The sequence below is a fragment of the Ixodes scapularis genome, unplaced genomic scaffold (assembly GCF_016920785.2).
Source record: "Ixodes scapularis isolate PalLabHiFi unplaced genomic scaffold, ASM1692078v2 PGA_scaffold8__174_contigs__length_109621045, whole genome shotgun sequence".
NCBI lineage: Eukaryota > Metazoa > Arthropoda > Arachnida > Ixodida > Ixodidae > Ixodes > Ixodes scapularis.
Genome location: NW_024609883.1, coordinates 18,720,234 through 18,733,824, shown reverse-complemented (window position 1 = coordinate 18,733,824; position 13,591 = coordinate 18,720,234). Strand labels below are relative to the sequence as shown.

The 13,591-nt window shown below is 47.1% G+C and overlaps 1 protein-coding gene across 1 annotated transcript; it reads left to right on the top strand.

Annotated features, from left to right (window-relative positions):
• The first annotated feature begins 2,630 nt into the window (after positions 1 to 2,630).
• LOC120837795 (piggyBac transposable element-derived protein 3-like) lies at positions 2,631 to 5,018 on the top strand. Its single transcript, XM_040207390.2, has 2 exons — positions 2,631 to 2,842; positions 3,171 to 5,018. Exons 1-2 carry the CDS (start codon positions 2,804 to 2,806, stop codon positions 4,923 to 4,925), a joined length of 1,794 nt encoding a protein of 597 aa, XP_040063324.1. The 5' UTR covers positions 2,631 to 2,803; the 3' UTR covers positions 4,926 to 5,018.
• Positions 5,019 to 13,591: the final 8,573 nt, after the last annotated feature.

Sequence of the window (13,591 nt, the reverse complement as noted above, 5' to 3'; positions counted from 1 at the left end):
TGCCGAACCCAAAGGCCCATGATATAAATGCCACTTCAAATGCCTTGAAAGCGGCATGTAATATCGTCCTAAATAATGAACATGCAGGGAACAGAATTCCAGCGTCTGAAACGCTTGCGCCACCGCTTCACCGATCCCTCGCAAAATTGCCTTGTGTCGTGTGGACGGACGGAGAGGTTCATCGGCGGAATTGCCTCCTCCGATAGCTTTCGGGATTTGTAACTCAATTTTAAAGGTAATATGGACAAGCAGGCTTATAAAATGTACGGAAGCACGTCAATATCGGCCTAACTCAACGTCTTGCACACCGGGTAAACGAAGTGCAGCTCCTCGAAGAGCTTGCGGCACACAACGCCAAACCAGGAAACCGGTGCTGGGAAGCGAGCCGATGCGAGATCGCGGAGCGGAGTACTCCCCCTGACGTCACGGTACACCTCACCCAATCAGGGCGCGGCGACCGCAGCGACGCTTGTGTTCGCACTCGGGGCTAATAGACTTAAAAATGTGCTGCCTCACTGGGTAAAAAAACAACTATATTATACCTTAGTTCATTCCCGTCTTCACTACTGTCTCCTTGTATGGGGGACCACAGTAAAAACCAATATAAAAACCCTGGACATATTACAGAAAAAGGCCCTGCGCTTGGTTGAAAATGCCCCGTACCGAAGTCACTCTGCTCCGCTCTTTAGAAAGCACCGAATATTAACTAATCAAAATGTTATAAATAAAAAATTATCTTTATTAATCTGTACTCAAATCAAATTAGAACCAACTCTTTTTCAGTACGTATCTTTGGACAGATCATCACTACAATTTTCGGCACACCAGCTACAGAAGGCAAAAAGTACGCACAAACTATGGCATACAAAAATTAGATTATCAAATACCTGTACTTCTGAATGACCACCCTGTGCTCATGACCATTAATGTAGGAGGTATTCTATACAAGCTTTAAAGAAAACCATAAATGTATATCTATTGTCCCTTCAAAAGTAACATGTTTTTTTCAGTATTTTATTTTTTTGTGCGCGTATCTTGTTTTTTGTGCAGCATCTCTGCGGGCTTAAAGAAATATCTTTGTAGAGATGGCTGGCTGGCTGCACTATGTTGTTGTTTGTGGCCCCTTTGTTTGTCATGTTTGTGCAGGCAAAAAAATTGATGTGCCTCGTTGTTTGTCTTACGTGGTGGAGAGTCTGGTTTTAGTTCATTGTTTTTCTCTTTGCATACAGTATTCTGTGCCGCTTATGGGATTTTATGTTTGATCTTTCATGATCAAGTAGTTTTCGTCATCTATGTCTCATTTTGTCTGGCCGTGGAGAGGGCGGGGGGCTGTTGCATTGTCAGGCATGTCGATGCCTTTTGTGGCGGCCCCCCCAGACAGCTGTATTCCTCGACGGTTGTTGTCTAAATAAATTTTGATTTGATTTGAGGTCGCAGACCTCTTGCACAGCTCTGGAAGCTGCTCTGCGAGAAAGCCAATGCGGCAAAATATGCACGTAAACCCGTAAAGCTGGAGCTGCATGGCAGCCAGGAGAACGGCTGTGCACAGTACTCGAAAGCACACTGCAAACTTGGAATCTTTGGGGCGTCCCGTCCTGGGGCATAACCGGGGAGGTGTACAAAGTTTGCAACATTCTTTCTTTTGGAGGTGACGTCTACCCCATTGTGAGGGAGTTTTGTGAGTCTGCGAGAAAGCCGTGCAATGGGCCGCACTAAGGCTACGTTGATGGAAACAACGTAATGGGATGTTCCTCGACATGCTTTACAACCTCAGTACTGCAGGGTTCACGCACAAATCAGACAGACAAATCAATAAGTAAAATAGATGGGTTATGGACAGATAGACAAATCAATAAATAAAATAGAAGGGATCACATCAACAAGTAAAATAGGAGGGTTATAAATGGTAGGCACGAAACTACCTAAAGTGCATCTGAAAACTTATCAAAATCAAGTGCACGTGTTGCATCATCGATACTGTTTTAGTTTGTAATAGTTATAGGAAAGAAAGAATTTACAACAATTAAGGTGACATTGATATGGTACAATGTTTAAGGGATCAGAAGCATGAGTGCGTGATTGAGTAGTAAAATCAATATAACTATTACGATCAAGTACACCGTTATTATTAACTATTTTATGTAAGAGCGTAAGAAGTTCAACTTTGCGCCTAGAAGCCAGGTACTCTGGTCCTACATCAAGCATGGATGAAGTGGGGAAAAACTTGCGGTCATAGCGGTTACAAATAAATTTGATAGCCTTAGTCTGTATTGTGTCAAGCAGCCTAATGTCATCCTTAAAATGCAGGTCCCAGACTACACGGCCACATTCCAAAATAGGTCTAATTAAGGTCTTGTAAGCGGTTATTTTGACTTCTTTAAATGAAGATTGTAAGGGTCTTTTAAGTCTATGGACGGCGGTGCCAGACCAAAGCTCTTTTTCAATGTTTCGAATCCGTGGCGAGAAATCCTCGTTGATAAATATTCGAGTGCCCTTGAGAATGAGGTGCTTTGGAAGGAACCTTGCTAAAAATATGTGCTCTTCTTTTTTTCTTAAGTCGCATGTCAGAACTGCTGATCACCGAGTAGAACAATGATGCAAAATTACTGAATATATTTTATTAACCCATTAATGCCCCATGTTGCATATCTGCAACACAGACTTCAACTGCTCAAGAAAAATACATCGGGCCCATTTTGTGACAAAAAGTTGTCAGTGCTCTTCTCAGTGGGCATTTCTCAATCCAAGGAGTTCAGATTTTCACCACTAGGGGCAGCGCTGTGCTCGCAGGAATCGTTTGAAAATGGCGTCCTCCACGCCGTGCGGGAGTTCTCAAAACCAGGTATGTTTACATTTCCACAAAGAACCTAAAACTGAAAATAGGAGCTCTATATTACCGGAGGAGCCTCTAGGAATGTCCTTCGCGTGAATCGCATGCAGAATCTCGCATTTCATACATTATATGAAGCTGGATATTTTTTATTCCTGGCATGTTGCAAATGTGCAACAGTGGGCAGTGAATGTCACTTCACACGGTTGTTGCATATATGCAACATTCGCTTTTTTTTCAATTTTCGCTACAATTTTGTTGTTCGGTTAGGTAATACCTTTCAGCTGTCATTTCGGGATGTTGTTTCACTCTTGGTAATTTGTTCTTATCCCATCTACAGGCCGTCATTGCACCTTCAGCCTTCTATGGTGTGCCAAGGACAAGACCAAAGCGGTTCCTTGGAAATGACAACCTGCTGGACAACATCGATTGCAACGAGAGTGATCTCTCGGGTGAAAGCAGCAGCGAAGAATGCGAAGCAATCACTGAAGATAGCAGCGATGAAGACGTCGAGAGCACTGACGCTAATGTTGAGACAGGAGTTGCTAAGGGGGACCTGAAAGGAGCCTATGCGAACAAACGCTACACATGGAAAAAATGTGCGTTTGACCAAGCTGGCACAGACTTTGAAAATGACTTCCCTCTGCCTCCTGCTGAACCCCTGTCAGCGAAGCAGCTTTTTGACCTGTTTGTTTCGAGGAGCATGCTGGGACACGTTGTCGAAGAAACCAACAACTACTATATGCAGAAGCACGGAACACCCCTAAACATGACAGTCGAAGAGCTCACCTCGGTTCTAGGAATGTTTTTTCGCATGGGACTTGTGGATATGCACAATGTACGTGCCTACTGGGAACATGGAAGCCGCTATGAGCTGGTTGCACAGGTGATGTCGCGCAATCGATTTGAGAAGATTGCTGGTCACTTGCATTTTGCTGACAACGACGGTGCAACAGACGAAGTGAAACAAGACAAATGCTGGAAGCTGCGACCATGGCTGTCAGCACTGCGGGGAAACATGCTGAAAATACCTCAGGAATGCAAGTCATCCGTCGACGAAATTTTGATTCCTTTTCGTGGAAGGTCGCAAATTCGTCAGTACCTTCCAAACAAGCCGAAGTGCAAGTGGGGCCTCAAGCTCTGGGCTCGTGCTGGCGAGTCTGGACTTTGTTACGACTTTGACATCTACCAGGCATGCAGCAAGGGAGCCTACGGAGACCAAGAAGGATATCAGTTAGGCCTTGGTGCGGGAGTGGTGCTTCAGTTGTGTTCAAGTCTCCCTGAACGGGACAACAATCTCATCGTTGCTGACAACTTTTTCACGGGACCACACTTAGTTTGCGAGCTAACGCGGAGGGGTATCTCGTACATTGGAACTGTGAGAGAGAACAGACTGCAGTCGTGCAAACTAATGGATGAGAAGGCAATGAAGATGCAAGGTCGTGGCACGTGTGATTCATGTGTCGCATCATGTGGTGACAGAAGCATGATAGCTGTAAAGTGGTTCGACAACAGACCGGTCACACTTCTTTCTAACTGCACTGGTGTGGAACCGGTCACCTCTGTAGAGAGATGGGACAAGAAAGAGAAGTCTCGCATCTCAGTTGAATGTCCAGCAATTGTACCCGAGTACAACAGATCGATGGGTGGTGTTGACCTACTAGACAAGATGTGCTACAGCTACAGGTTTTCCATACGCTCGAAGCGGTGGTACATGTACATATTTTGGCACACCGTCAAAATTGCTGCTGTGAATGCGTGGTTTCTGCACAAGCGTCACTCACTGCAGCAAAGGGAATCTTCCAAGCCTCTGCGAGAATTTCTTGCGGACCTTGCCACGAGCTTGGTTTTGTACAGGAAGCGTCCGCCTGGCCGCCTTTCTCGAGAGAATCTTCCCTTGGTGAAGCGGGCGTCACCACAAGTTCCACGCGACGTAAGAGGCGATGGTAGCCATCATTGGCCCATTTGGATGGACCGCCGCAACAGATGCAAGTTGTGCACAGGAGGCTACAGCTACGTCGCTTGCTCAAAGTGCAATGTTCACTTGTGCATAAACAAAGACCGGAATTGTTTCGTCGATTTCCATCGGGGTTAGATAACTTATCCATGCTAGGAAGCACGTCTTTCTATGTTTTGTTCATCACTGCTGTGCCTTGTTTGATAAAATAAACTTCTTATATATGGCTAATATTTTGAGATATTCACTTACTGCCCAGTGTTGCAGATATGCAACAAGCTATAGTAGACAATTCGTAGCACTTATGAAATTTTTTTTGGCCCCTGTGTCTATATTTATGTTCAGTGACCCTGTATTCAATATATTTTTCAAATACTCTCACTATTTTTTGCACTGGGAAGCAATGGGTTAAATAAAAGTTATTTCGTTAAACAGAAATTTCCATTAATACGGTACCCCTTTGTCTCATCGGCAACTGCAATGCAAGAGGGAAAAAACTGGTCACTAAAACTAAGACCAACGAAAAAGTCTACGCCTCCCCACAAGAACCAGAGGAGCCACAGAAATCCATCAGTGTGGCACGGGCGAGTACATTCATATCAGATGCAAAGATGGGATACCAGAGATGCCTGCGCTCTATAAATTTGCCGACGGCAAAGATTCTTCTGGTATGCGCCTCACTATCAACATCGACGGACTGTCTCTGTTCGCTGGCTCATCCATGCACGTTTGGCCAATTCTGTGCAAGTCATTGGACACAAAGGGCACAGCGCCGTTCCCCATCGGCATTTACTGCGGCCTCAACAAGCCTCATGACATCAATGTCTTCCTTCAGAAAAGAAATTCCTGAACTCAAGGGACTGCTCCAAGTAGGCGTACAGAGCTGTGGGGGCAACCGTTTCTGTTCTACATTCAGTGATGTGCGACATGTCGAAAAGAAGCCCCACCAAGAATGTGAAGGCCCACAACGGCTATTTCGGGCACGATAAGTGCACCCTGAGAGGCTGCTGGAGAGGGAGGATGACGTACCTGAAAGTTGACGCTCCACTCCGGACTGACGAACATCCCGACGGAGCGTCACCCTTCATGGAACTGGAGGGCCTGGGGATGGTGTCCCAGCTCCCTGTGGACCCCATGCACTGCGTCTATCTGGGCGCAGTGACAAAGCTGCTGCGCTATTGGGCACGAAAGGGTCCCAGGTGTGTCCGCCTGTCCTCTGCGCCAAGATTGCGGAACACTCGCAAAACCTCAATGCCATGAGGTCTCCCCTGCCAAGGGAGTTCCCCAGGCAACCTCGTGCCATGCGGGAGCGCGAGCATTGGAAAGCCACCGAATGCCGGTACTTTCTCCTCGCGTCATGCGTGAGCGCCTGACACGAGGATGCAGGGACTCCCTCCCGTACGCAGCACCTGTTGTGCTGCAGTCTGTGCTGCCTGTGCACACTTACGTGCACCCCATGTGCTCGCATGTCGCCATTCGGATCGTCACTTGTGTCGGCAGCTCTGCACAAATGATTACATATGCCGAGTCACTCTTGGAGTATTTTGTCTAGGCAAAACGGCGTTTGTATGGCGAGGAAGTTGTAGTGTACAATGTTCATGCACTTACACACCTTGCCAACGACGTCCGAAGGCTAGGAGCACTGGAGTCTTTCAGTCTGCATCCCCTTGGGGAACCGCCTCGGCATGCTACATCGCATGCCGAGGTCGGGTCGCAGACCTCTTGCACAGCTCTGGAAGGTGCTCTGCGAGAAAGCCAATGCGGCAAAATATGCACGTAAACCCGTAAAGCTGGAGCTGCATGGCAGCCAGGAGAACGGCTGTGCACAGTACTCGAAAGCACACTGCAAACTTGGAATCTTTGGGGCGTCCCGTCCTGGGGCATAACCGGGGAGGTGTACAAAGTTTGCAACATTCTTTCTTTTGGAGGTGACGTCTACCCCATTGTGAGGGAGTTTTGTGAGTCTGCGAGAAAGCCGTGCAATGGGCCGCACTAAGGCTACGTTGATGGAAACAACGTAATGGGATGTTCCTCGACATGCTTTACAACCTCAGTATTGCAGGGTTCACGCACAAATCAGACAGACAAATCAATAAGTAAAATAGATGGGTTATGGACAGATAGACAAATCAATAAATAAAATAGAAGGGATCACATCAACAAGTAAAATAGGAGGGTTATAAATGGTAGGCACGAAACTACCTAAAGTGCATCTGAAAACTTATCAAAATCAAGTGCACGTGTTGCATCATCGATACTGTTTTAGTTTGTAATAGTTATAGGAAAGAAAGAATTAACAACAATTAAGGTGACATTGATATGGTACAATGTTTAAGGGATCAGAAGCATGAGTGCGTGATTGAGTAGTAAAATCAATACAACTGTTACGATCAAGTACACCGTTATTATTAACTATTTTATGTAGGAGCGTAAGAAGTTCAACTTTGCGCCTAGAAGCCAGGTACTCTGGTCACTAAAACTAAGACCAACGAAAAAGTCTACGCCTCCCCACAAGAACCAGAGGAGCCACAGAAATCCATCAGTGTGGCACGGGCGAGTACATTCATATCAGATGCAAAGATGGGATACCAGAGATGCCTGCGCTCTATAAATTTGCCGACGGCAAAGATTCTTCTGGTATGCGCCTCACTATCAACATCGACGGACTGTCTCTGTTCGCTGGCTCATCCATGCACGTTTGGCCAATTCTGTGCAAGTCATTGGACACAAAGGGCACAGCGCCGTTCCCCATCGGCATTTACTGCGGCCTCAACAAGCCTCATGACATCAATGTCTTCCTTCAGAAAAGAAATTCCTGAACTCAAGGGACTGCTCCAAGTAGGCGTACAGAGCTGTGGGGGCAACCGTTTCTGTTCTACATTCAGTGATGTGCGACATGTCGAAAAGAAGCCCCACCAAGAATGTGAAGGCCCACAACGGCTATTTCGGGCACGATAAGTGCACCCTGAGAGGCTGCTGGAGAGGGAGGATGACGTACCTGAAAGTTGACGCTCCACTCCGGACTGACGAACATCCCGACGGAGCGTCACCCTTCATGGAACTGGAGGGCCTGGGGATGGTGTCCCAGCTCCCTGTGGACCCCATGCACTGCGTCTATCTGGGCGCAGTGACAAAGCTGCTGCGCTATTGGGCACGAAAGGGTCCCAGGTGTGTCCGCCTGTCCTCTGCGCCAAGATTGCGGAACACTCGCAAAACCTCAATGCCATGAGGTCTCCCCTGCCAAGGGAGTTCCCCAGGCAACCTCGTGCCATGCGGGAGCGCGAGCATTGGAAAGCCACCGAATGGCGGTACTTTCTCCTCGCGTCATGCGTGAGCGCCTGACGCGAGGATGCAGGGACTCCCTCCCGTACGCAGCACCTGTTGTGCTGCAGTCTGTGCTGCCTGTGCACACTTACGTGCACCCCATGTGCTCGCATGTCGCCATTCGGATCGTCACTTGTGTCGGCAGCTCTGCACAAATGATTACATATGCCGAGTCACTCTTGGAGTATTTTGTCTAGGCAAAACGGCGTTTGTATGGCGAGGAAGTTGTAGTGTACAATGTTCATGCACTTACACACCTTGCCAACGACGTCCGAAGGCTAGGAGCACTGGAGTCTTTCAGTCTGCATCCCCTTGGGGAACCGCCTCGGCATGCTACATCGCATGCCGAGGTCGGGTCGCAGACCTCTTGCACAGCTCTGGAAGCTGCTCTGCGAGAAAGCCAATGCGGCAAAATATGCACGTAAACCCGTAAAGCTGGAGCTGCATGGCAGCCAGGAGAACGGCTGTGCACAGTACTCGAAAGCACACTGCAAACTTGGAATCTTTGGGGCGTCCCGTCCTGGGGCATAACCGGGGAGGTGTACAAAGTTTGCAACATTCTTTCTTTTGGAGGTGACGTCTACCCCATTGTGAGGGAGTTTTGTGAGTCTGCGAGAAAGCCGTGCAATGGGCCGCACTAAGGCTACGTTGATGGAAACAACGTAATGGGATGTTCCTCGACATGCTTTACAACCTCAGTATTGCAGGGTTCACGCACAAATCAGACAGACAAATCAATAAGTAAAATAGATGGGTTATGGACAGATAGACAAATCAATAAATAAAATAGAAGGGATCACATCAACAAGTAAAATAGGAGGGTTATAAATGGTAGGCACGAAACTACCTAAAGTGCATCTGAAAACTTATCAAAATCAAGTGGACGTGTTGCATCATCGATACTGTTTTAGTTTGTAATAGTTATAGGAAAGAAAGAATTAACAACAATTAAGGTGACATTGATATGGTACAATGTTTAAGGGATCAGAAGCATGAGTGCGTGATTGAGTAGTAAAATCAATACAACTGTTACGATCAGGTACACCGTTATTATTAACTATTTTATGTAGGAGCGTAAGAAGTTCAACTTTGCGCCTAGAAGCCAGGTACTCTGGTCACTAAAACTAAGACCAACGAAAAAGTCTACGCCTCCCCACAAGAACCAGAGGAGCCACAGAAATCCATCAGTGTGGCACGGGCGAGTACATTCATATCAGGTGCAAAGATGGGATACCAGAGATGCCTGCGCTCTATAAATTTGCCGACGGCAAAGATTCTTCTGGTATGCGCCTCACTATCAACATCGACGGACTGTCTCTGTTCGCTGGCTCATCCATGCACGTTTGGCCAATTCTGTGCAAGTCATTGGACACAAAGGGCACAGCGCCGTTCCCCATCGGCATTTACTGCGGCCTCAACAAGCCTCATGACATCAATGTCTCCCTTCAGAAAAGCAATTCCTGAACTCAAGGGACTGCTCCAAGTAGGCGTACAGAGCTGTGGGGGCAACCGTTTCTGTTCTACATTCAGTGATGTGCGACATGTCGAAAAGAAGCCCCACCAAGAATGTGAAGGCCCACAACGGCTATTTCGGGCACGATAAGTGCACCCTGAGAGGCTGCTGGAGAGGGAGGATGACGTACCTGAAAGTTGACGCTCCACTCCGGACTGACGAACATCCCGACGGAGCGTCACCCTTCATGGAACTGGAGGGCCTGGGGATGGTGTCCCAGCTCCCTGTGGACCCCATGCACTGCGTCTATCTGGGCGCAGTGACAAAGCTGCTGCGCTATTGGGCACGAAAGAGTCCCAGGTGTGTCCGCCTGTCCTCTGCGCCAAGATTGCGGAACACTCGCAAAACCTCAATGCCATGAGGTCTCCCCTGCCAAGGGAGTTCCCCAGGCAACCTCGTGCCATGCGGGAGCGCGAGCATTGGAAAGCCACCGAATGCCGGTACTTTCTCCTCGCGTCATGCGTGAGCGCCTGACGCGAGGATGCAGGGACTCCCTCCCCTACGCAGCACCTGTTGTGCTGCAGTCTGTGCTGCCTGTGCACACTTACGTGCACCCCATGTGCTCGCATGTCGCCATTCGGATCGTCACTTGTGTCGGCAGCTCTGCACAAATGATTACATATGCCGAGTCACTCTTGGAGTATTTTGTCTAGGCAAAACGGCGTTTGTATGGCGAGGAAGTTGTAGTGTACAATGTTCATGCACTTACACACCTTGCCAACGACGTCCGAAGGCTAGGAGCACTGGAGTCCTTCAGTCTGCATTCCCTTGGGGAACCGCCTCGGCATGCTACATCGCATGCCGAGGTCGGGTCGCAGACCTCTTGCACAGCTCTGGAAGCTGCTCTGCGAGAAAGCCAATGCGGCAAAATATGCACGTAAACCCGTAAAGGTGGAGCTGCATGGCAGCCAGGACTGCCGACAATTGTTTTCCCGGGTTTTGCACGCTGCCGGCAGAATATCCACTTCCTAACAACATCATACATCGCAATGTTCAGGCACACGAGGGGGAAGTCCTCGTTCGTAGTAATGCAGCCCAGCCGGTCGAATGTAGGTCGAAAAGTTGGTTGCCAATTTCCCTGCAGCAAAGACACTCGCCAGACTCTAGTCGGGCAGCACCACGGATTGGCCACATTTGCACCTATTAAAGAAATCATACACATGCATATTCAAACATACTATTGAAGTTGCAACAAACGAATTCGGCTAGGCTCACGCTTAAAAACCCTGTCAGGCTTGGGCTGTTTTTACGTGGCCGGGTTTAGAAAACTTGGTCTATTAGTGTTCTAAAGAAATATTGGTCACAAATATCACACGCTGTTTTAGTAGAGTTATAAAAAAAAAGTTATTTTTTTATCACACATTATAGATGGGCTGGATTCGAATACAATACCTGATCTTGTCCCATGCAAGTTGGTCACTCTCCTTAAAGTGTGGCCACCGTCCAAGAACAATTTCTTTGTCGTATCGGGCACTGTGGCGTCTAGAAGTTGGTATGAGATGTTCCTGCAGAAATAATACTGTACATTTTCTTTGTGTTTTTGCAACTCCCATACCTTTCAACAGAGCACATAAAGTTGCTTTGTGTGACTATAATGTCAGCCACTAAGGAACCTTTAGAATAAAACTAAATTGATGTGAATGTAAAATATATTTCAAATCATTGCTGCTGAACAGATATATCTGCCCATAGGAGCTCTGAACACTGCATATGAGGGAATCCATATTTAGAGTGTGGGGCAGACATACATGCTCCAAATTGTGGCCAGCACTGCCATTTTGGCATGGCCTCTCACTTACACTTGTTATAATCATGAGGAACTAATCATAATTCATTCATTCTTAGTTCAGTGCTGACATGATGGACCAGAATAACACCACCTAGAATGCGAGCTGTAGTGACGAATTTGGTACATCACCTACCGAAGGCCAGCTCGGGGCAAGTATAGAAGGCAAATGCATTGTCAGCGCTCCAATGGAAAGCCCATTCAATCAGTCAGAACATCAGTCCTAGACAGACGCTGGCTGACACAGTAGTCTGCGACAGATGCAACCACTTGCCATCCAATGTCGTAGACAGTGCCGCTAGCACCATACAATATATAGAGAGTTTGTCTTCGAGAATAAACAAGAGAAACATCGAGCAGGAATGTGTGCATTCGCTTCCCACAAGAACGTGCTAAGGTATTACACACTTGTCAACACTACAGCCATCTAGGTGGTGTCAGCAAAAAGGGGTGATATGGCATTTCCTTGCTCCTCCCACAGAATGAGTCGTCCCACATTTCCTGCCTCAGTTTCACCATCAGCATGGTATCATCTCAAAGCGGACAACAGTGCCAGAACAGCCCCTGTGCTATATGTGCGAAACCAGCTACTCTTACCCTTCTACCCTCACCGACTCAGTGAAGGTAGGAAGAAAATGTCTGCAACAGCTCTCTTCTGGCCCTAAGACTAAGGTTGCACTACTTCCCTTTATGGGCTTGAATCACAGGACCGTTCTCACTCGCATGACAAATTAGGCACCTCTTTGTAGGCTTGAACTGCAGCACCGCCTCACCCACACGAACGCCAGATCTCCCCTTTCATCTCACCAAAGCACTGTCATCTGACCCCCTCTGGCAGTGGGAGTTCCGATACCTTAACATTTCATATAGAATACTAAATAAATAATCACTTGGAATATCACAAGGTTTATGACTATTTCCACCACAAAATCGTTGTTTCCAGGTTCTCAGTTCGCATCACTGCTGTCCCACCCCACGTATCACATAATGCTGAACGCATCTCAGAATGGTGCTAAGTAAAACTTCCATTATCACATGGCTGGCTTACCATTGTAAGCTAGTTGTGTGATGCTTGTCAAGCTGGTCATGTCTGTACACATCAGTGTTGGGTAAAGTACAAATGAAAAGGACTTGATGTAAAACACAAAGTAAATTAGAGGTGATGTACTTCAAGGAAAGCAATAAGTACACCAGGTGCAATGTACTTAAAGTAAATTACTATAAACATGTCCTTTTAAAGTACAAGTACATTTTAACACTATCTTTCATGATGCGCTTTCATTCCCCAATAGTGATTTTTTAACTGGCGTGCATTACACCAAGGGTAATGGGGGCACATCACTCATTTTCCAAAATGGTGGCGAATATTGGATAGAGTCAAGCGCCCACAGAGTAGTTATTTTCAGAAATGACAATAAATTCAGAAGTCCCGCAGACTTCTGAATTTGGCACCGCCTGAAAATGCAGCACCATACCAGGCACATCTATCTCTTGCTGAAAAAGGCACGAAAAGAAATTTTAAGACGAATTAAATGAGTAGCAAAGAGAATCTGGTGGATGTTGACAACGCCTTGTTTGTAATGCCCGTCTAGGAACCGTGACAGGTAGTGACGACAACTGTCACCTTCGGCCACCACGAGAGAAGGGCAAGGAGGAACTCCCCTCTCCCTGAGACTCTTCTTTGTGTGTCCCAGAAGTTGCTATAGAACTATAACCAGTCACTCAAAATTTGTACAAAAAGCAGCTTTGGGGTTAGTTGCAGTGGCCCGATTACTAGTGTACTTCAGCCGCTTCGGTGGCTGGAACGACTAGGACACCCTCTCGACGTCAGCCTCGCCACAGCTTAGCTCCTTCAGACACAGACTATGTCACGATTGTGCCGGATGTGACGTGCGCTCCGCTGGCTGCTCTCCCAGCGCTTGCCGGAGTGGGCCGTTTGTGACGATAAATACCGCCATCAGGCTCAAAACAAACGTGCGATTGTCATTTATGGATCACGTAGATCATATTCACCCTATTTCTGCACACGACGGGGATATTTCAAATTTCGCTGAAATATCCCTTTGAGTGTACTCCTGTAATTTTTATTTGGATGTTTATATGTGCTTTCTCCTTCCTTGAAGAATGTTGCTTAGCAGCTAAGAAATACACATAAACAGGCAAAGAATACCTCATTAGTGT